Here is a 21,125-nt window from a genome sequence, read left to right on the forward strand (position 1 = left end):
TAATTTTTTATATTTTTGGTAAAGAAGAGCTTCACCATGTTGGCAAGGCTGGCCTCAAACTCCTGGCCTCAAGTGATCGACTTGCCTTGGCCTCCCAAAGTGCTCAGATTACAGGCATGAGCCACCACACCTAGCCCCTTTTTGACTTTTTAATAATAACCATTCTGACTGGTGTTAAGATGGTATTTATTGTGGTTTTGATTTGCATTACTCTAATGATTAATGATGTGGAGCATTTTTTCATATGCTTGTTGGGCACATGTATGTCTTCTTTTCAGAAGTGTCTGTTCATGTCCTTTGTCCATTTTTTAATGGGGTTGTTTGATTTTTGCTTATTAATTAAGTTCCTTATAGAGGCTGGATATTAGATCTTCGTCAGATGCATAGTTTGCAAATATTTTCTCCCTTTCTGTAGGTTGTCTGCTTTCACTATTGATAGTTTCTTTTGCTGTGCAGAAGCTCTTCAGTCAAATGAAGTTCCATGTGTCAATTTTTGTTTTTGTTGAAATTGTTTTTGGAGTCTTCATCATGAAATCTTTGCCAGGGCCCATGTCCAGAATGGTATTTCCTAGATTTTCTTCTAGGGTTTTTATAGCTTTAGGTTTTGCATTTAAGTATTTAATCCATCTTGACTTGATTTTTGCATATGATGAAAGGAAAGGATCCAATTTCAACCTTCTGCATATGGCTAGCCAGTTATCCCAGCACCATTTATTGAATAGGTAGTCCTTTCCCCACTGATTATTGTTGACTTTGTAAAAAATCAGGTGGTTGTGGGTGTGTGACTTTATTTCTGGGTTCTCTCACCTGTCCTATTCATCTATGTGTCTATTTTTGTACCAGTACCATGCTGTTTTGGTTACTGTAGGCTTGTAGTATAGTTTAAAGTCAGGTAATATGATGCCTCCATCTTTGTTGTTTTTGCTTGGGATTGCTTTGTCTATTGGGGCTTTTTTGGTTCCACGTGAATTTTAGAATAGTTTATTCTAATTCTGTGAAAAATGTCATTGATATTTTGATATGAACAGTATTGAATCTGTACATTACTTTGGGCAGTATGGCCATGTTAAAAATATTGATTCTTCCTATCCAAGAGCATGGAAAGTTTTTCCATTTGTTTCTGTCATCTCTGGTTTCTTTCATCAGTGTTTTGTAATTCTTGTTGTAGAGATCTTTCACGTTCCTGGTTAGTTGTATTCCTAGGCATTTTATTTTTTAGGGCTGTTGTGAATGGGATTGTGCTATTGATTTAGCTCTTAGTTGGACGTTGTTGGTGTATAGAAACGCTACTAAGTTTTTTAGCATTGATTTTGTATCCTGAAACTTTGCTGAAGTTGTTTGTTAGATTTAGAAGCCTTTGGGCAGAGACTATGGGTTTTCTAGGTATAGAATCATATCATCCGGGAAGAGAGATAGTTTGATTTCTTCTCTTCCTATTTGGATGCCTTTTATTTCTTTCTCTTGCCCGATTACTCTGGCTAGGACTTCTAACATTTTTCTAACATGCTTTGATTGTATTTTTAATGACAAGGATCTTTAAGATTCCTTAGTATAGCTTTCTAATGTAAAATACATGTAGCTTTTTTTTTTAAGTGAGATGTGGAGAGAAAGTACTTTTATTACATGACATGGTTAAATGATCAATCTAAAAAACACTTGCTTTATAATTACTTTAACAAAGTAAATAAATGCATTTCCAGAACAGCTGTAATTTTTAAATTGGATTTTCCTTCATTATCAGTAATGATTTATTGATTAACAACAGCTTGGTGGGTATTGAGTGGAACAGAGAGATAGACATAGTGCCAACCTGGTGAAATCACAAACTTAATTAGATTGTCAAGTAGCAAATGATTGGAAACAGTTTCCGTTTGGTAACTCACTTTGCTACCACAAAATCAGAGATTTGATCTTCACGTGATCTTGTTATTCCTGCAAAGAGAAAAACTTCATTTCACAACCTAATCCTATCATCTTATTTCGGAGATGTGCTGTTGATCATGAGGAGGAAAGGAAAGAGGTATGAAAGAAATGCTTACTCAGTGCAGGAGTGAGCCATAGGTATTTTGTTGTGTATAGCTCAACAGTGAACTATTAATAGAAGCTGTGTTTTGTATATATAACGGCATCACATTGTTTAAAAAAGAAAATATGCACAGATTCAAATTCTACTCTCAAAATTCACGCACAGTGCTAGTATCATAGGCATCTTGTATATTGCCTGCATCATTACCACTAGGAGTCTAAAATTGAATTGTACCCTTGGTATGCCAAAAAAAAACCACTGTTCTTAGTAAATGGTTAAGTGTTTTCATATAAAGCTTGCAAAATCCATATTCAAACCAAATATATGTGGCTTTCTGTGCATGTAAAGAGACCTATAAACTGTCTAGTTGTTTTTGCAGTTAAACATTTTGTAGTTGGCAGCTGCGTTCCCTATATACGGAGAGGAGGATAGCTTCCTCCTGGCTCTCTTCTAACTCCGTTCTGGTACTTGGCCTCTTGTTTTATTCCCTGTGCTGATTAGAAAACAACAGATATGAGGGAATGCCCTAATGAATGCTATAGGCTATTTCTCTGATCTCATGCAACAATCTGGAAATGAGATGTGCACATTGATTAGCCGCCTTCAGGGCTGAGTGGAAAAGAAGGGGCATTTTCCCACCGTTTGTGGGTTAGCCCTCCATGGATTTAATCAAGTCCACCCCTGGCCTATGGTCCAGCGCATCAGGATAATTACATGGGCTTTTCCTCATTGTTTAACCACCTTCGCCCATTAAGAAATCGCAGTGAAAGAACACATCAGACTTCTTGTTTCTACGGATTTCCTCCCCTAAGTCTTTGGAGTTTGGAGGCACTAAATGGATTATGGCTATTTTGCTTTCTGCCTTCTAATGAGTAATTTACAGCCTGCAAATTTTAAGGATTAAACAAATGGCTCTGTAAAACAACTAGTCTCGGTAATGGATTTATTACCTTCTTCAATTCCCCAATTACAATTGATCTCTCTTTAGCTAGGCTGCTAATTATTAGAAAAAGGAAACAAGTTTTAATCTTTATAGGCATCTTCTAGCCTAGGATTAGAACTCACAATTAACAGCTTGTATCTTAGATGCCACCGCCTGATATCTAAACAAGTACTTGCAGATTAACAAACCACAAGGTTCAGGAAGCCTACATTAAGTCTGCAACAAAAAGACCTGTCAGAAAGACCACCCTCTTGAATTCCACTGATAAGGATTTACTGTAACTTTGCTCATTACTCTCTGTATGTGTGATCAACCTTCAATTAATCAATCAACAAGCCCATATAGAGCTAGCCCTATTCTAATTTTGTCTCTTCTAGGCATCAGGAGTACTTTTTTGGTTTCGATTTCAAATATGTTTTCCTAATGTTCTCTTGAAGGAAACACAATGTCTCAGGCTATATGCCCTTATTTGGAATCTTTAAAATGTAGTCACTGAAACCATGGGGAAATTGGAGAGAAAAAAGATCTAACATGAGCCTATAGGGAGCAGCGATTTCTTGGATCCTGGTGCCCAGGCCATATGTGGGGAAATAGAAAATAATCCAGAGCTTTAAGAGGAGTATAAAAGAGTGCCAGATTAGTCCATTCTTTAATATCCTTCCAACACTACAACCCATCCACTATTGTGTGCTTTGAGGTGGAAAGAGATAGAAGGAAGGAAGTGAAATAAGTGGAAGAAAGATAGAGTAGTAGAGTACAGGGTAGCATGTTGATGTGAAAAATTTTGGTCCTGTAGTCAGGCAGATCTGGGTGTGTCCTGGCTCTACAACCTGCAAGCTCTGTGACCTTCTGCAAGTTACTTAAAACCTTTCTAAGCCTGCTTCCTATCTGTAAAATGAGAACTATGTCTATCTTACAGATATAGCATGAAAACTAAATGAATAATATATGTAAATCACCTAGCACAGTGTCCAGTTCATTGTAGGAAAAATATATATATGTATTTATATATATGAAATGTATATATGGATAGTAAAGTACTAAGATAGGAAAAACAGAGAAAGGATGTTTAGAGGTTTTTTTTTTACCCACTCATGAAGAGAGGTTGGATTCAGCACTCTCCTAAGAACATATCCTTCATGAGAGTGGCATACCCATCTACTCAAGGAATGGAGGGTTTTGCACAGTTCAGTACAATTACCATGAACAGGTAACACTGAACAGAAGAAGTTCAAGGTGAAGTCTGGGGCTATACATTTCAAGGTCGTTTATGTTTCACTGTGAGTTTTTCTGTGTCTCTGTTGTATCAGTTCCATCTGAGCAGACCCTTTATGAATACTGCCTATTAACATATTGTTGATGCAATGAATTAACTACTTTTCCCCTTAGTTAGAAAGTGGCTGAGATTTTTTAATGTAAATTTTACTATACTAATTGACCTAATTTGTTCATAAAATACCTTTTAAAGGTCAGAGAGTTATTAATTGTACTGATATTATGAGGCTGGTACCCTTCCAGAGAGAGAGGACACAAGCTTCTTACTGTCCCCCACTGCCTGAAGTCTTTGTACTCAACATAATTGGCCTTGGACATGTTGTTCCGCGACCTATAGACAGTTTTAGTGCAGCCTCCAATAATTAAGTACCTTGTTCCTTCTCTTTGCCAAAGTGACTGGGGTTAAAAATCTAACTTTCCCTGTGGATATACAAATCAAATGTTACTGTTCTGCTGATATCATCAACTTTTTTGTTAACTGAAGACTTTAAACAACTGTTATTATAATAACCTTATGCTAAATAAGGAGACACAATCATTTCTGTCAAACAAAACTTTGGTCTATTTTCTCAGCACCCAGAGTGTGCCCCTTTATTAACTTTGCTTTTACACGTAATGGGGCCATTCTTATCAACAGGTTTTGATGGAATTTGTTATTTGTGAAATGTAAAAAAATGACGTCCACTTGAAGTCCCTACTAGACTCTTTGAAACACCTTTTATGGTAATGTTCCAAATCTTTATCCAAGTTAAAATAGATTTTAAGTGTTCTCTTTCTATGCCTTACTTGAAACATCTGTGAAGCTGTATCGAAGATTGGATCACTGGAAGCCAGTTATTGGTATTACTGCTAAAAACAGCACGTAGTATAGTATGTGAACCACAGATCCTGTATCAGTGGATCTCCTTGGTTGCACATTGGAGTCATCTGTGGAGCTTTAAGAACCAGTGATTCTAGGCCCCCATCCTCAGGGAAAAATGGCAATCAGGAAAAGGTCAAATATCAATGTGGCAAGCCCTTTATAGAACACTGTCCAGCCTGGACAACAATTCATCATCACCCCTCTTTGAACATGGTCGTCCAACCAAAAAATAACACTATCATTCTACTCACATTTATCCATTTTGTCTAAAAACTTATGAGTAATACTATAAAAGCCTAATTGAAGTCCTGATGTGCTTTATGTCATTCTCTGATTTACCAGTTCAGTAGCACTATCCAAAAAGAAATGACATTAGTTCAGCATATGCCTCCTTGATATGCTATTTTCTTTTGCAATTTGCTTTTTCTGAAAATGGAGTTCATCATTAAAATGGGCTAGCTGCTGACTGAGTAGCTAGCATATATTGGTGCATAATAAACCCATCAGTCTGACTACTCATGATTAGGAGTGCATTACCTATATGGCAAGGGAGAAAGGAGGACAGAAATCTAAAATCAGACCTCTTATCTACACTAGTAGGCTTCCCACTTCCCTTTTCCTGCACTTAAAGCACTACAGAAATGTTAGTTGTTCTTATTTCTTCTTGTGGGAACAGGGAAATTATAATTGGCTTATATGGCTAGAGAAGAGAGTTAAGCAGAATAAGAGAATCTCTAGTAACTGAAAAGCAACTAAAGGCTAAACCGTTTCTAGATCCCTCCAAGCACTGGGACTTTGCTGTGGATTGGAATGTCTGGGTTTGATGGCGCGTGCTCATTTGGAATTAAAGTCAGACATAAACTTCCTGAGTGCCAGAGAAGCAAGCATACTTTGCTAGCACTCAGTCAATATTGTTTTGAATGTATTTCAGGAAGAGCTGGGAGCATTCCCTTCATTTTCCATAAGCCATGATGGAACAGCAAGGTTTATTGATGGTTTGTTGACACTCCTCCTATTTTGAGGGCAAACCTATGCCTAAAAGGAGGGGGAAGTTGGGATCACTACAACTAAAATAATTACAGAAGAATAACAGGGTTCCTTTTTAATCAGAAAAAAAATATTGCCTGTCAAAAGATAGACAGCTCTTAAGAATCTTGGTTGTTAGGAATTCAGCATAGGAAAATGGGACTTAGCCATAGGAAAGCTGCAAGTCTCATTTAGAATGTAATTCAGAAGCAGACAGCTCAAACTGGTGAATTATGACCCAGAAAACAGCCAAAGGAGAAATTGATTCCATAGCAAACTAAAATCCACCAAGAGAAAATGAGAGAAAGAAAGTTTATGCTACTATTATGTTATAATTTCTCAAAATCCTTATAGCATGACTTGGGAGTAAAATAAGAACGGATATGCTGATTGCCCTAATAGGTACCATACCTATAACTAAGTAGCTAAGTCCCTCCAGATCAAAGTTAATTCTAAAGAGACAAATCATGGAGTGTGATGATAGGCATTTACGCACTGAAATGCCCATGCACGTGTTTTATCCTATGGCTTTTGAAATCTCTGTTTTTGCCAATGAGGAATTACTTTACCAAGAAAGTTGGAGTTTTCTTAATAATTAAGATAATTTCTGACCTTTATTGTCATTTTGATTGATACCTTTTCCAACCAGGTTGCAACATCATTGTAGAAAACCCTTTGCATTCTAATAAAACAGTACTCTGAGGTGTCTTAGATAAGACGTTCTGCAGAGAAAGTTAAATCAATTAAGGCAGCGTAAGAATTGTAGCTGGGAGAGCCAGAGTTCTAACATTATCCCAATAATCAAACTGACCTTTCTGTTGTAGCTTTTTTCTTTCTTTTCTTTTGCTTTATTTTTCTTTTCTTCTTTCCTTTGCTTTGTTTTTTTTTTTTTTTTTTTTTTTTGTAAAGAATTACCGTCATGCTCAGATGGCAAAGTTCATCAGCACTTTTCTTTTTTTTATCTAGGAGGGGCCAATGACTGTGAGAGATCTAGACAGGGAACTTTCTAGTGTCTCTACCAACTGTTTACATTATGCGGGTTAAAGAGTGAATTGTATTCCGATGTCTGTCAGTCAAGAAATCCATAACCTTGTGCAGGTTTCTTCTTGCTGAGTCTGCATTTCCTTATTGCTTCAAAAGAGTGGAATTTCACTAGATTTTTGTTTACCAATGGGCTCCACAATGCCCTAGAATACCATAGAGTTCCTTAAGGGTATTGAAGGAGCCAAGAGGGAGGTAACCAGGGTAAGGCTCTTGGTTCCACCAGAATAGGTCCTTTTTAATTCCTTTTCTGCCTTGCGTCATCACATGAGATTTACTTAAATAAGGTTAAAAACTCGTGAGTCCCTTACTCTGATTCTGTGTCCTTTACTGTACACAGGCTACAGCCTTCCCCAGCTCTGCCAAAAGGGCCATGTTTTGTGTGTTGTCTCCATGAGTCTCTATGAGTACTTTCAGAGGAGTGGTATTCAGAAAGCAGCTTGGAGACATTTATCTCATCATCTCTGGAGTAAATCTGTATCCCACACAATGGAAAAATCCTCCTTTTCCCACCAAGCAAAGACACTTGATCATGATGTGAAACATACTGTATATGAGACTTAGTAACCTCATTCTGATAATAATCTTGGGAAGAAGCCAGTGAAGAACACTGCAGTAATAAAGCTATTGCAGGGACACAAGGTTCCTCACTCTGGAGTATTATTAAAAGATTTGTATATTATTATGTACGGACCTGTTCAGCTGATTAACTGCATATAAAAATAGAAGCTGAAATCAGTTTATGTGAGTAGTAATGCATGTTTCACAGATCATATCACAGTCAGCCTGTTTTAATCCTAATATGGTAATTTGGAAAAGCCCAAAAGAATAAGAGTGCTAGTCCCTTCTTGCACTAATATTCTGAAATGAAACATGAACAAATGCATAATATTAAATATTACCTTAGGACTAGAAATTTGTTGTGTGTTAAAGAGAAAATGGGAGGTGAGGAAGTTGGTATACCGAGTATACACAGTATTTTGAGAAGTTTTGTGGGAAAACGACCAGGAGCAATGGAGCAGTCGCAGAATGGGACCTAGGATCCAGGTCCCCTTGGTCTCCCAGATTATCTAGCCCTTATCTATCTTCATTTCTCTTTGTCCTCATTCCACCAGTGATATTCTCCTCCCATTGTCTTTTGGCCCCTGTTTTTGCCGTAAAGTTTTGTTTTGCTTCCTCTGCTTCTCACAGCTTCTTGCCTCTACCTTTTGCACCATTTTGCTTTCCTTCCTTTCCTAGCTCTGTACCTACCCACATCCCTACTTCCAAATGCCCTATAGTTCCAAATCTTGGGTACTGCTTTGAGTGCCCAGGGTTGCTTCATAAGCACAAGTAGCCCCCTCTGCAACACTTAGCAAGCATTATTAGTTCTGAGAATGAGCACACATATTGTTGGAGTTATCTATAATTTATTTTATGGCATTGGTCAGTCCTTTGTGCTTGAAAGGAGCACATTTAAGCTAGGCTAACAGCCAGTGAGTCAGCCCTACCTAATTACCTTTTATTATCAACCTATAAGGGGATAGATCTATAATATGTTCATTTTAAATAGCCTTTTAAGGATTAAACAACAAAACAATAATAATTGTCCCTCATAATTTGGTGACCAATGAGAACTTCTATGTAAGACAGGTTGGAAGCTAAATTAGACCACATTGCTCATTCAGCTATCACACTGAAGTGTTGGGTTGAGTAAGCCCAAGTATGGAATACAATGTTCATTATAATGTGATGATTTCTTTTGTATATTTTGCCCCCATTACTCTCTTCTAAAAAAGACATGGCAGACACTTTCATGAATCCATAAACACATCAGAGGCAGCAATATACTCTGGCTTTTAAACTGTGAAATCCCAGGTCACGAGTAAACTAAGTCATAAGGTGTTAAGTCACTTGTTGGCAAATATCTCTCATAAAACACTCAAAGTTAGTTAGAAATTCTAAAATGACAAAAGAATCAGATTAGGAGTCAGTTGCAGGCAACAACCAGCTGTATATAAGCCTTCCAAATAGATATATATATATGTGTGTGTATGTATATATATATATATGTCTATGTATGTGTATATATATATGTGTATGTATATATATGTATATGTATATATGTATATGTGTATATATGTGTATATATATGTGTGTGTATGTATATATATGTATACATATGGCATTGGTCAGTCCTTTGTGTACGTGTGTGTGTATATATATATACATATACAGATATATGTGTGTATATGTGTACATATACATATGTGTGTGTATATGTATACATATACATGTGTGTGTATATATACATATACATATTTACATTTACATATTTGCATATAGACATTTACATATTTACATATATATTTATATTTACATATTTACATATATATGTGTGTATACACGTATGTATACACATACATATATATACACACACACACAGTTGAGCCTCTGATCCATGGGTGTAAAATCCATGGATTCAACCAACCACAAATCAAAAGTATTTTTTAAAATGATGGTTTCATTGTATTAAACATGCACAGACTTTTTCTTGTAGTTATTCCCAAAACAATACAGTATGACAACTACAGTCATGTACTGCATAACAATGTTTTGGTTAATGATGGACTGAATATACAGTGGTGGTCCCATAAGATTATAATGGAGCTGAAAAATTTCTATCACCTAGTGATGTCATAATGTCCTAATTCAATGCATTACTTACATGTTTGTAGTGATAATGGTATAAACAAACCTACTCCTCAAGAAGAGCCTCAGGCAGGTCCTTCAGGAAGTATTTGCAAGCAAGGTATTGTTATCCTAGGAGGTGACAGCTCCATGCAAGTTATTGCCCCTAAAGTCCTTCCAGTTGGACAAGATATGGAGAGGGGACAACAGTGGTATTGATGAGCCTGACGCTCTCTAGGCCTAGGCTAATGTGTCTGTTTGTTTCTTAGTTTTTGGGGAGGTTTTGTTTTGTTTTGTTTTGAGACAGAGTCTCACTTTGTTACCCAGGCTGGAGTGCAGTTGTGCCATCCCGGCTCACTGCAACCTCCAACCCCAGGTTCAAGCAATTCTCATGTCCCAGCCTCCCGAGTAGCTGAGATTGCAGGTGCCTGCCACCACACTCAGCTAATTTTTGTATTTGTAGTAGAGACGAGGTTTCGCCATGTGGCCCAGGCTGGTCTTGAACTCCTGACCTCAGGTGATCCGCCTGCCTCGGCTCCCAAAGTGCTGGGATTACAGGCGTGAGCCACCATGCCCAGCCTGTTTGTGTCTTAGTTTTTAACGAAAAAGTTTAAAATGAAAAAAGGAAAACATTTTTAAGATAGAAAATGTTTATAGGATAAGGATATTTAAAAAATATTTTTGTACAGCTGTACAATGTGTTTTAAACTGTTACAAAGGAGTCAAAAAATTGAAAAAATAGGTTTATAAATTTAAAAATTACAGCAAGCTAAAGTTAATTTATTATCGAAGAAAGAAAATTTTTAAATAAATTTAGTGTAGCCTAAGTGTACGGTATTTATAAAGCCTATGGCAGTGTATAGTAATGTGCTAGGCTTTCACATTCACTCACTAGTCACTCAGCAACCCTGAGCAACTTCTAGTGCTGCAAGCTCCATTCATAGTGAGTGCCCTACACAGGTGTACCATTTTTTTATCTTTTATACCATATTTTTACTGTACTTTTTCTATTTTTAGATACACAAAGACTTAAACACACTACCCTAGTCACCTACAGCATTCAATACAGTCACATGCTGTACAGATTTATAGCCTAGGAGCAATAGGCTGTACCATATAGCCCAGGTGTGTAGTAGGCTATTCAATCTAGGTTTGTGTAAGTGCATTCTATGATGTTCACAAAACGGCGAAATTGCCTAATGATGCATTTCTCAGAATGTATTCCCCATCATTAAGCAATGCATGGCTGTATTTACATGGCATTTACATTGTATTAGGTATCATAAACAATCCAGAGATGATTTAAAGTATAGGGGAGGCTGTGCATAGGTTTTATACGAGGAATTTGAGCATCCATAGATGTTGGTATCTAAAGGGGTTCCTGGAACCAATCCCTCATAAATACCGAGGAATGACTAGTGTGTGTGTGTGTGTGTATGCACGCACGTGTGTGTGTACTAGACACTGGGCAATATACAATACTGCATGAAACCCCTCTACCTCTCTGAGTGGGTACTTGCCCTTTGTTCCCCATTTCCAAACAGGTAGAGAATGATTGACCTCAAGAGGACCCATTTCCTCTGTACAGGCAGAGGTGGATCAGTTAAACCAGTAGCTTAAACACAGTGTGCTTCACTCCTTGAAGAGCCCTTGTCTGCCTTTTCTAGGAGCACTCCCATAACAGAGACTGGGAACAGTGAGATGTGGTATTGTGCAGTGGTCAAGAGTGTGAACTCTGGATTCATACTCCCTGGATTCAAATACTAGCTGTGTGACACTGGGCAAGTTCTTCTTATCTCCACAAGCTTCAGTTTCTTCTCAATTGGAGATCAAAATAGAACTTATTATAAACAGTCTAAAATAAACTTCAGGGGTTTATTTGTGAATTGCACAAGCTAATAGTATCATTCAGTAAAAGTTATCTATTAATACTTTCCAGGGATATAACATTTATACAGATATCAAGATATCAATGAATAGCCCTCTTATAGTTCAGTTGCATTGTATGTTAAGTCGACTTTTAGGGCTGGGCTGGAGCCCTCTCACCATGTATAATATGATTTCCATGGTAAAATGTGTTTTGCATCTCAAATATTTAGCCTACAAAGAAATGTTTGTATTGCACCCTATCCTCTTTGTAAAGTGAGTCTTTATATTGGTGCTGGGGCCCCTCATGGTTGCTAACACGTTTCCATGTAAGTCCTCTGGTTTGTTTTCTAATTTCTTTTTTTGTTTTTTCTTGAGACGGAGTCTCGCTCTGTCGCCCAGGCTGGAGTGCAGTGGTGCAACCTCGGCTCACTGCAAGCTCCGCCTCCCGGGTTCACGCCATTCTCCTGCCTCAGCCTCTCCGAGTAGCTGGGACTACAGGCGCCTGCCACCACGCCCGGCTAATTTTTTGTATTTTTAGTAGAGACGGGGTTTCACTGTGGTCTCGATCTCCTGACCTCGTGATCCGCCCGCCTCGGCCTCCCAAAGTGCTGGGATTACAAGCGTGAGCCACCGCGCCCGGCCTGTTTTCTAATTTCTTAACTTAAACTTTATAAACTGTTGTAATGAACTGAAATCACAAACTAAAGCTTTAATTAAGTGGTTAGTCCTGTTGCAAAACTGCCTTAATAACAATTTATTGAGTACATATGGATTGTGTGGGGACTTCTTTGGAGAAATGTGGTAACTTCTGTGATGACTGCTTTGATCTTTTTTAACTGAGGAAATTGTTAATATAGTCAATTGAATTATCCCTTAAACTTGGTAACCTAGTTTTCTCTTAGTACTTAGGTAAATTCAGTTTCACATCAGTGTCAGTGAAAACTTTGATGTTTGTGTGTTATTACCAAGATATTTAGAGTTATTATGAAGAACTCGAGAACATCAGAAACTTCTAGGTAATGCTTATATCACAAGGAAGAAAGCCACCATTTTTCTGGCCAAAGGTTGTATTTCTAACATTATAAATAAGGTCCATAGGTTATGGGGCCTATATTGCCTCAACTCAGAAAGAAAGCAGATCTTGTTAAATGATCTAATAGATTAATCAAGAGTACCTTTTCTGTTCAAGAACAGCCAGAGAAAGTAAGTTTCTGAACTATGTTTCAAGTTCCAGAGAACACTTTTTTTCTTCCTTTTCTCTATGGGTCTTTCTGCATTGGCCATGTTTTAGTCATCTTTTTCCATCACCATCCCTTTGGTGATGACATCCGCTTACATACACTATTCATACAGCTCTCTTCCTTCTCCCACACTGAACAGTGAGGTCATCAGAAGTTATTACATGCCAGGCCTGTTCAGCTCAGAAAAGGTGCTATTTTTCATTTTCTGCATATCTTCCTAGATTTTAATAGGTCACTTTTAGGTTCTGAGCTTTAATACTTATGTACATAAGTCTGTTACAGTCTCAGCTCAGTAAAATTTAAACATTTTGGCTATTTTGTCCAGCAACAAAAACATTTATTGAGCACCTATTTTGAGCAGATTGTCACAAAATCCACATTTGGTTATAACACAGCTCCCACCTTCCATGGGCTCACAATCTAGGAAGGAAGACAGACCTGTAAACAAATAACATGTGTTCATCCATAATACAGTGTAAAAATAGACATATAAACCAAGAACTATCAGAGTTCAAAGAAGAAATGGCTAATTCCATCTGCGGGGTGACCATATAACTATCCCGGTTTGCTTGAGATTGAGGGACACAAAACCTTCAATACTAAAACCCAGGATAGTCCCCAGAAAACCAGAGTGGTTGGTCACCATGTTTACCTACCTAGGAGAGATGGAGAAAACTTCAAAGAGGAGATGACATTTTAACCAGTGCTTGAAAAGCAAGTTTACCAGGCACTTAAGGCAAATGAGGATAGCATTTTAGGCAGCAATGAAAGGCATTTCCTATTCAGGGAATGATGAACAAATTGGTGTGAGTAGTATGTGAGCTTCAGCCAGTGTGTATGTGTGTGGCGGGGTGGGAGAGGAGTTGGGAGAAGGGCCCTAGGGTGAGAAGAGAACAGATGGAAACTGGAACTGGAAAGGTGGGCAGGGGGCAAATCATACAGGACTGCCTAAGGAATCTTTATTATGTCCTGTGAATCGGTGGTTTTCAAACAACTATAATGATCCTCTGGTTCCAGTGAAGCCTTGCTTGGAAGCACAAACAAATGGAGAAAAATGCACAAATTTTCTGATTGAAAAAGGTATGTGGGCTGGACGTGGTGGCTCACGACCTGCCCTTTGGGATGCTGAGGCAGGTGGATCACGAGGTCAGGAGATCGAGACCATCCTGGCCAACATGGTGAAACCCTGTCTCTACTAAAAATACAAAAATTAGCTGGGCATGGTGGTGAGCGCCTGTAATCCCACCTACTCGGGAGGCTGAGGCAGGAGAATCGCTTGAACCCAGGAGGTGGAGATTGCAGTGAGCCATGATCGCACCACTACACTCCAGTCTGGCAACAGAGCAAGACTTCGTCTCAAAAAAAAAGAAAAAGAAAAAGGAAAAGAAAATGTATGTGTTGGGGAGAGTCTTAGAATCTCTCCTCCTCTCTCTCCCTCTTCTTTTCCCTCTTAACTGCTCTTAAGAGGAATTTTGGGGAGCACAGTTTGAAAACCACCTCTGTGGACCATGGGGAGTGACAAAAAATTTTAAAGCAGGAAGTGAATGACATGATGAGACCTGTGATGAGATGAGATTGTTAAGGAGGATGGACTGAAGAATAAAAAGGCTTGAATAATAGAAAAACGGTTAGGAGGTTATCGTAACTTTGGAACCATCTGAAAGAAGCCCGACTTTAAGCAAAGACAATAGGGATAGAGAGAAGTGGATGGGTATGAAAGACATTTCTAAAGGTTGCATTAATAGAACCTGGTGGACTATTTATAATAAGGGTGTGGAGCGGGGAAGATTGCTGGGTGAGGAAGAAGGGGGAAAAGATGATTATATGGTTTCTTACTTAACATTAGAAGCAACCAATTAGTATATGGGAAATCTCTAGTCTAATTTCTAATAGCCACTTTATTTTCTTTGAGTTTTCATTAGCTCAGATAAAACCAACATGTTATCACTCACGCCCAGAACTATTGTCCTTAATCTTTCTTCATCTAATACTTGACTTTGCTAGTAAAACCCTTTTTGTTGTCATTGTTTTATTGGCTACAACTGTATTTGTCTCTCATTAGCAGGGTAGTGGGTAGCAATTTTCTTTTTTTCACTAAGAGAGTCCCCAGCTTGCTCACAGGATGTGTTCCAAAAGTACATTTTTAAGTTAATTATTTGGACCTCAGAGTGCATTTTCCCATAGAAGTGGCATTATACATAGAGATTAGGTTCCCAGGCCAGTCCACAAAAGCCAGTTTAGCCCATATATAACTGAAAGTGTGGATTTTTGCAATGGAAATTAGTTGGAAATAATACTGTTGCAATTAAAATGAAAACAATAGTTGCAAAAGAAATAGTCTGGGTTTTTGTTTCCCTCAAAGGGTAGGGCTTGATGAAAAGCAGGTTTAATCCTAGGAAGACAAAGAGAAATAGATGGGGATTTTTGTGTAAATTGGACACTGCGGCTTTTAAACTGTATTTTCTAAATAATGTTTTGGAGGTTTTAAAATAATAAAAGCAACTGTGTCCATTGTAGAAAATTTGAAAAATTAAAAAATGTATTTCAGAAATTAAGTTGCCAACAATCCTACCATCCAGAGAGAACCAGTGTTCACAAAAATTGGTGTGTTTCAGCCTTTTTCTTACTGCATGCATTTTTTAATCAGTTCACCAATAGTAATTATGGTGCATCGACATGATGAACTATTATGCAGCTCTTAAAATGATATTTATGAAGAATTTTTAAAACATCCAAAAATATTTATGACATAGTGTTGAGCAAAAGGCAACCTTGCATTTGATACCTTGTTTAGGGATGAGGGAGTATAAGCAGATCAACACTAATCAACCAGGGCAGGAGTCTGCTGTTAGGCCACCAATCAAAACCTCCTACTATCAGACCCACCCCCTAACAAAAACTACAGCCAGACCTTTTTGTTGAAGTTCTGAGGAGGACATAAGGGTTCTTTGAAGTACTGTAGAGGTTCGTAGCACTGGCTCTTCATTACTTCAGATTTTCCTTCAAATTACAGGGCTTTCTTCTCCCTTGATGTACTATTTCACTGGCACTACTCAGGCTTAACAACTATGATTAAGGTCATTTTTTTGGATTCATAAATGGAATGGAAAAAGGGCCAAGTATTTCCTTAGGTAATTATGCATAGATTGAAGAGAGATGAGAAGGACTCGGGTAGAGAAGATGTGTATGTACTTTAAAGGAAGAAAATTATGTGAAATAGAATATATTAAGCTAAGAATGGTGAAAGTAAAGTGAGAAAATGAGACAGTATAGCATGAATACAGATCTACAGAGAGCGGAAACGAGTCTTGGAAAGGAAGAAAGAGGTGTGCTTGTTTGGGTCTGGGCTTGGCTAGAGAGCAGGAAAAAAAGCAAGAACAGTGACTTTGGGGAAGTTGTAGCCAGCTGAAATAAAAGTTTTAGGAGGAGGCAGCGAATGCAATTTGTAGCAACTGATTTTCTTTTAATAAAGGAGTAAAGATGTTTGGGAGGACAGGTGCTTCAAGCACTAATCATCCAAGAACAAAAGCAGTTTGAACTTAATTGACTATATCTGCTATGATTGTGCACTATTCGATTTTAGCCCAATCACTGATTTTCTAAAAGCATCTCATCTCCTTTTAGTTAAAACTGGATTTGTCACTGACTTGTATTTTGGTATTGGAGTCCTAATAGCTGCCACCTGCATTTCCTGTTCATCAATGAAGGTATTGAACATTACAAAGGAATGAGAGTTGGGGGAAAGGAAGATGTTCATTTCGTAGGGGTGAGGGATGTATTTACATGTGGGTTTTTAAGTGTACAGTACTAGGAGGAAAAGCCAAACGTTTCCGTGCACTCTAGAGAAGCATATGGCATTGTAATTCTCACACATGGCTATGCAAGACAATCTCCTCTGGAATTCTGTGGCTCTTACGTTTGGTGTACATACGATGCAGAGATTCTGAGTTATTATGTGTGAAGTGGGCTCCAGGTTCTCAGCCAGGGATTCTCATTGTTGGTTGTAAATTGGAATCACCTGGAGAGCTTAAAAATATTGGCGCCTAGGTTCTCTTCCCAGAGGTTTTTACTTAATTTTTCTGGGGGTGAGAACTGAGCATGGGGATTTTCTAACTCTCCCCAAGTGATTCTAATGTTCAGACAAGTCTGGGACCCTCTAGTTTAGCCCATTGCTTAATAACTTGGTTGGATTAAACCAGTTGTTCTTAAAGTGTTGTCCTGGAACCAGCAGCTTCAACATCAACAGGACACTTATTAGAACGCAAATTCTTGGGCCCCTGCCCATATTTAGTGAAACTCTTGGGGTGGCTCAGAAACCTGTGTTTTAACAAACCCTCTGGATGATTCTGATGCATGCTATAAAGTTGACAGCCATTAGATTAAACGGTTGTTCCTGACCCTTTCTAAAGTACATCTGTGGGAGTTGCTAAAAAGAAGAGATGTCTTCAAGAGCTGATGAAAACTGGCCTGCAAAAGGACTTTTATAGAAATACCTATAATAATAATAATAGAAGCTAGAGTAGAGAAAGGAGAAAGGGGATGATAATTTGCTGCAAAACCCGGGCAAGTTGAGGAGGGAACATGTCTTCATAAGAGTTAGGGGGTTTGTTGCATGGGCTGGTGAAACCCTGGCAGTACCTGTAGGCAAACTCCTACTTCTTCTTCAATACGCTTTTAAAATGTCAGCCTCCTCTGTGAAGCTTTCTCTGAGCTCTGGTGTAAACTACTTCATCCTTGTGTTTACTTAGTGCTTTCTAGTTTCCTCGATTAGCTCTTGGCCCACTGTACTGTAGCTCTCTATATATGTCTGTCTCCCTCACTAAACTATATGATCCTTCAAAGCAAGATCACTATCTCATTCATCCTTAGCTCTCCAGTGTCTAATAAACTATCTGGTACATACTAAATGCTCTTGAATTGTTTGCTTAGAGGGGGGATCAGTAATGGCCAGGTTTCTTGTATCAAGAACCTTCAGCTGGGCGCAGTGGCTCACACCTGTAATCCCAGCACTTTGGGAGACAGAGGTGGGTGGATCATTTAAGTTCGGGAGTTCAAGACCAGCCTGGCCAACATGCCGAAACTCCATCTCTACTAACATGGTGACGCGTGCCTGTAATCGCAGCTACTCCGGAGGCTGAGGCAGGAGAATCACTTGAACCCAGGAGGCGGAGGTTACAGCGAACCGGGATCGTGCCCTGCACTCCAGCCTGAGCAACAGAGCAAGACTCTGTCTCAAAAAAAAAACCTTCAAAAGATGGGTTTACCTTTGTGAATTAATCGTAGTTCTGAGTTCAACTCTCACTGGAAGACTAGAGACATTGATTCTCTCAGGACATCATGACTTGATGTCTCTTAGTGGTGGCCTTATACCACAAAGCGCTCAGAGAAATATACAATTATTAGCAACTTATTATTTTACCTTGATAATTGTCAGGTGCCAAGACTACTATTGTCATTTTTTCTCATATTTCCTCTCATATTTCCCACGAAGGTGCACCTTCATGGGAAATCTAATTAAAATCGATACGGATACGGCTGCCACAGGGCAAAAGTATTTGAGTTCTTGGGCCCCACAGCTTGCCTCTCTCATCCAGGCACTGGCATCTTCTGGTTCATTGTACTTCCCTAATTCTATAATGTACTCTCTTTATTCCACATCTGTTCACAAACATTCTTCAAACAAGATAAGCACTTAGTAAATTATAATTACCTTTCCATTGCACTTTCCCAAGGTTATACTCAGGTCAAAATGAGTGGATGTATGTGTATTCCCCAAGTCTTTAGAGAAACAGATTTACAGGCAATCCTTTGGTTTAATTTTCTAGGTACTTAATCACATATTCACTTTATGTGGGTTTTTACTGGCTTAACTCTCAGAGGACATATAACCTTATTTTTAAGTTTTTGGAGGCAGGACGACACTTCACTGTCACTTCAGTTACTGCCAATATTAATCATTTCTAAATGTTATAGAAACTTTGAAATATATGTGTCATTCTCTAAAGTGGAATTATTAAGACCCAGAATGTAAACCAGAAGAAACTGAATTTTTGCCTTCTGTGCCAACCCATGATTTTAATATGTATGTGCTGAATGGATTTTTCTATTTGTTTCTACAGGCATTGTATCTGATAGCCACTAATGGAACCCCAGAGCTCCAGAATCCTGAGAGACTGTCAGCTGTATTCCGTGACTTTTTAAATCGCTGTCTTGAGATGGATGTGGATAGGCGAGGATCTGCCAAGGAGCTTTTGCAGGTGAAAATAAAATAGGACAATTACAAAGAGAGGCATTATACTCAGCTTTTCCATCTCAATGTGTGACAGAGAGCTCTGTCAAGAGATGTCTAGAGTTAGGCTATTACCATTTTATTTTAGACCACAGGCACATAACTATAGGCACGCATCTAATACATGATTGATTGACATGTTGCCTTTCTTCTGAGAAGTTGGCAGTGTAATCTGTAAATCTCTTTTGTTCTTCCTGGAGTCTTATTTTGCAAGGAAAAAAAAAAAGCAATGTGACCCTCTGGTGTTGGTGTTTTGTTCTAAACTTTACTTGTGCCCCTGGATGTTGTATGCAGGTGCTCTTGGCCGGAGGTAATTCTCTACATAACTATGCAATTATTTCCATGGCATTTGCTACTCTAATGCTTTACTGGTCAAAGCCCCTTTGCTTGTGATGCCAATTGGCAGGCACCTGCTTGCCTGGGTGAGTACCATCCAGTGGTGAGTGCCTCTGTAACCATTTGTCCTTTTCATGGCTCTCAGGGATTAGTATATATGATGAGAAATAATACTTACTATGTACCAAATTCTTTCAATAAAGTATTTCATTTTTATAACAACTCTATAGGGTAGGCATTATTATCCCATTTTATAGATGTAAAAGTTGAGACTCACAGCTCTTGAGTGACAGAGCTGGGATATGAGCCCTGAATTGTCTGACTTTCCACCACACATCACACACAAACCAATTTAGATAAAAATATGTCTTTATTTGATAAAGCAGTACGTGCCCAGGATTATACACATAGCTTCACTGCTGGGGAGTGTTTCTCAGGGACATGTATGAAGACATTTAACATCTAAGAACAATGACTGCTATTTTTCTTTGTGATTTTGAACACATAAGCCAATTAAACAGAAGGTGCAACACTTGGTTATACAGCGCATTAACCACAGATTGTCTGTTCTAGCCTACCCCCTGAAAGAAAAACCTGTTCCTGTTGCTTCTGAACTCCTTCCAGAGACAGAGCCGCACCCAGGCAAAAACTATCCCACCCTAACTCAGATCACACCTGGAATAAACCTATTTGGAGAAACTGAAGAGACTACATCTTTTCTTTTCTGCTACCTGCAAGCATTTCACAGGTTATCATAGGGCCCTAAAACGTCGAATCTGGAATGGCCCTTTTTTAATCCTCTAATTAATCCAGCCTCAAATTACAGATGAAAAGCCAACTTTTGAGTACATCACTTTTATATGTTGTCACCCCTCCTACCACTCCACACACACATTCCTCTTATATCTTCTTGTAAGGATAATTGAAGGTGTAGGTTATCTTCAATTGGCTATCCGGATAAATGTGGCTATCCAGCTAAATAGATCATTAAATCAATTATCTAGTTAATTCATTCCCCAACAATACTTTTATATGAACCAGTCAGATAACTAATACAAAATTGTATTTTGAGTCTAAATTGAATAGATTATTGCGTCTTTTCATTTTATACATGTAAGCAATAGCCTGTATTTCTCTTTGAGTCCATGCAACTCCATTCTCTGTCTCTAACCTTTTATTGCCATTTTCAAGATTAGAAAGGGGAGAGATACATGACATTCACCCCACTGGAAGGCTGGAGAAAAGACACAAGTCTTGAATATTTGTGTGTCTTTCTGTATGACCTAAGACAGTTCTCTGTCCATCAATTGATATTTATTGAGCAACTTCCATTTGTAAAGCATAAGTGCAGTGGGTGATACAAACCTATTAAAAGGCATGATTCCTCCGTTTAAGAAGTTCACAACCTTCTTAGGTACATGAAAATATAATGCAAAGCTGTTTAGAGACTCATTCAACCCAAAGAGCTGTTCAAATAGTAAATGACATGGTTGATTAGAGAAATACTTCTGTAAGCTAGGGGTGATCAGAAAATGTCTGCAAACAGG

At 38.3% G+C, this 21,125-nt stretch overlaps 1 protein-coding gene across 11 annotated transcripts in view; it reads left to right on the forward strand.

Moving 5' to 3' along the window:
* Positions 1–21,125, forward strand: part of PAK3 (p21 (RAC1) activated kinase 3) — a 287,576-nt gene that overhangs the window by 257,605 nt on the left and 8,846 nt on the right. For all 11 annotated transcript variants that reach the window (XM_030806496.1, XM_003262197.3, XM_030806495.1 and 8 more), the window contains one exon: positions 19,073–19,210. In XM_030806496.1, coding sequence (XP_030662356.1) covers positions 19,073–19,210 — 138 coding nt within the window. The remainder of the gene's footprint in view (positions 1–19,072; positions 19,211–21,125) is intronic.

The sequence above is a fragment of the Nomascus leucogenys genome, chromosome X (assembly GCF_006542625.1).
Source record: "Nomascus leucogenys isolate Asia chromosome X, Asia_NLE_v1, whole genome shotgun sequence".
Classification (NCBI taxonomy): Eukaryota; Metazoa; Chordata; class Mammalia; order Primates; family Hylobatidae; genus Nomascus; species Nomascus leucogenys.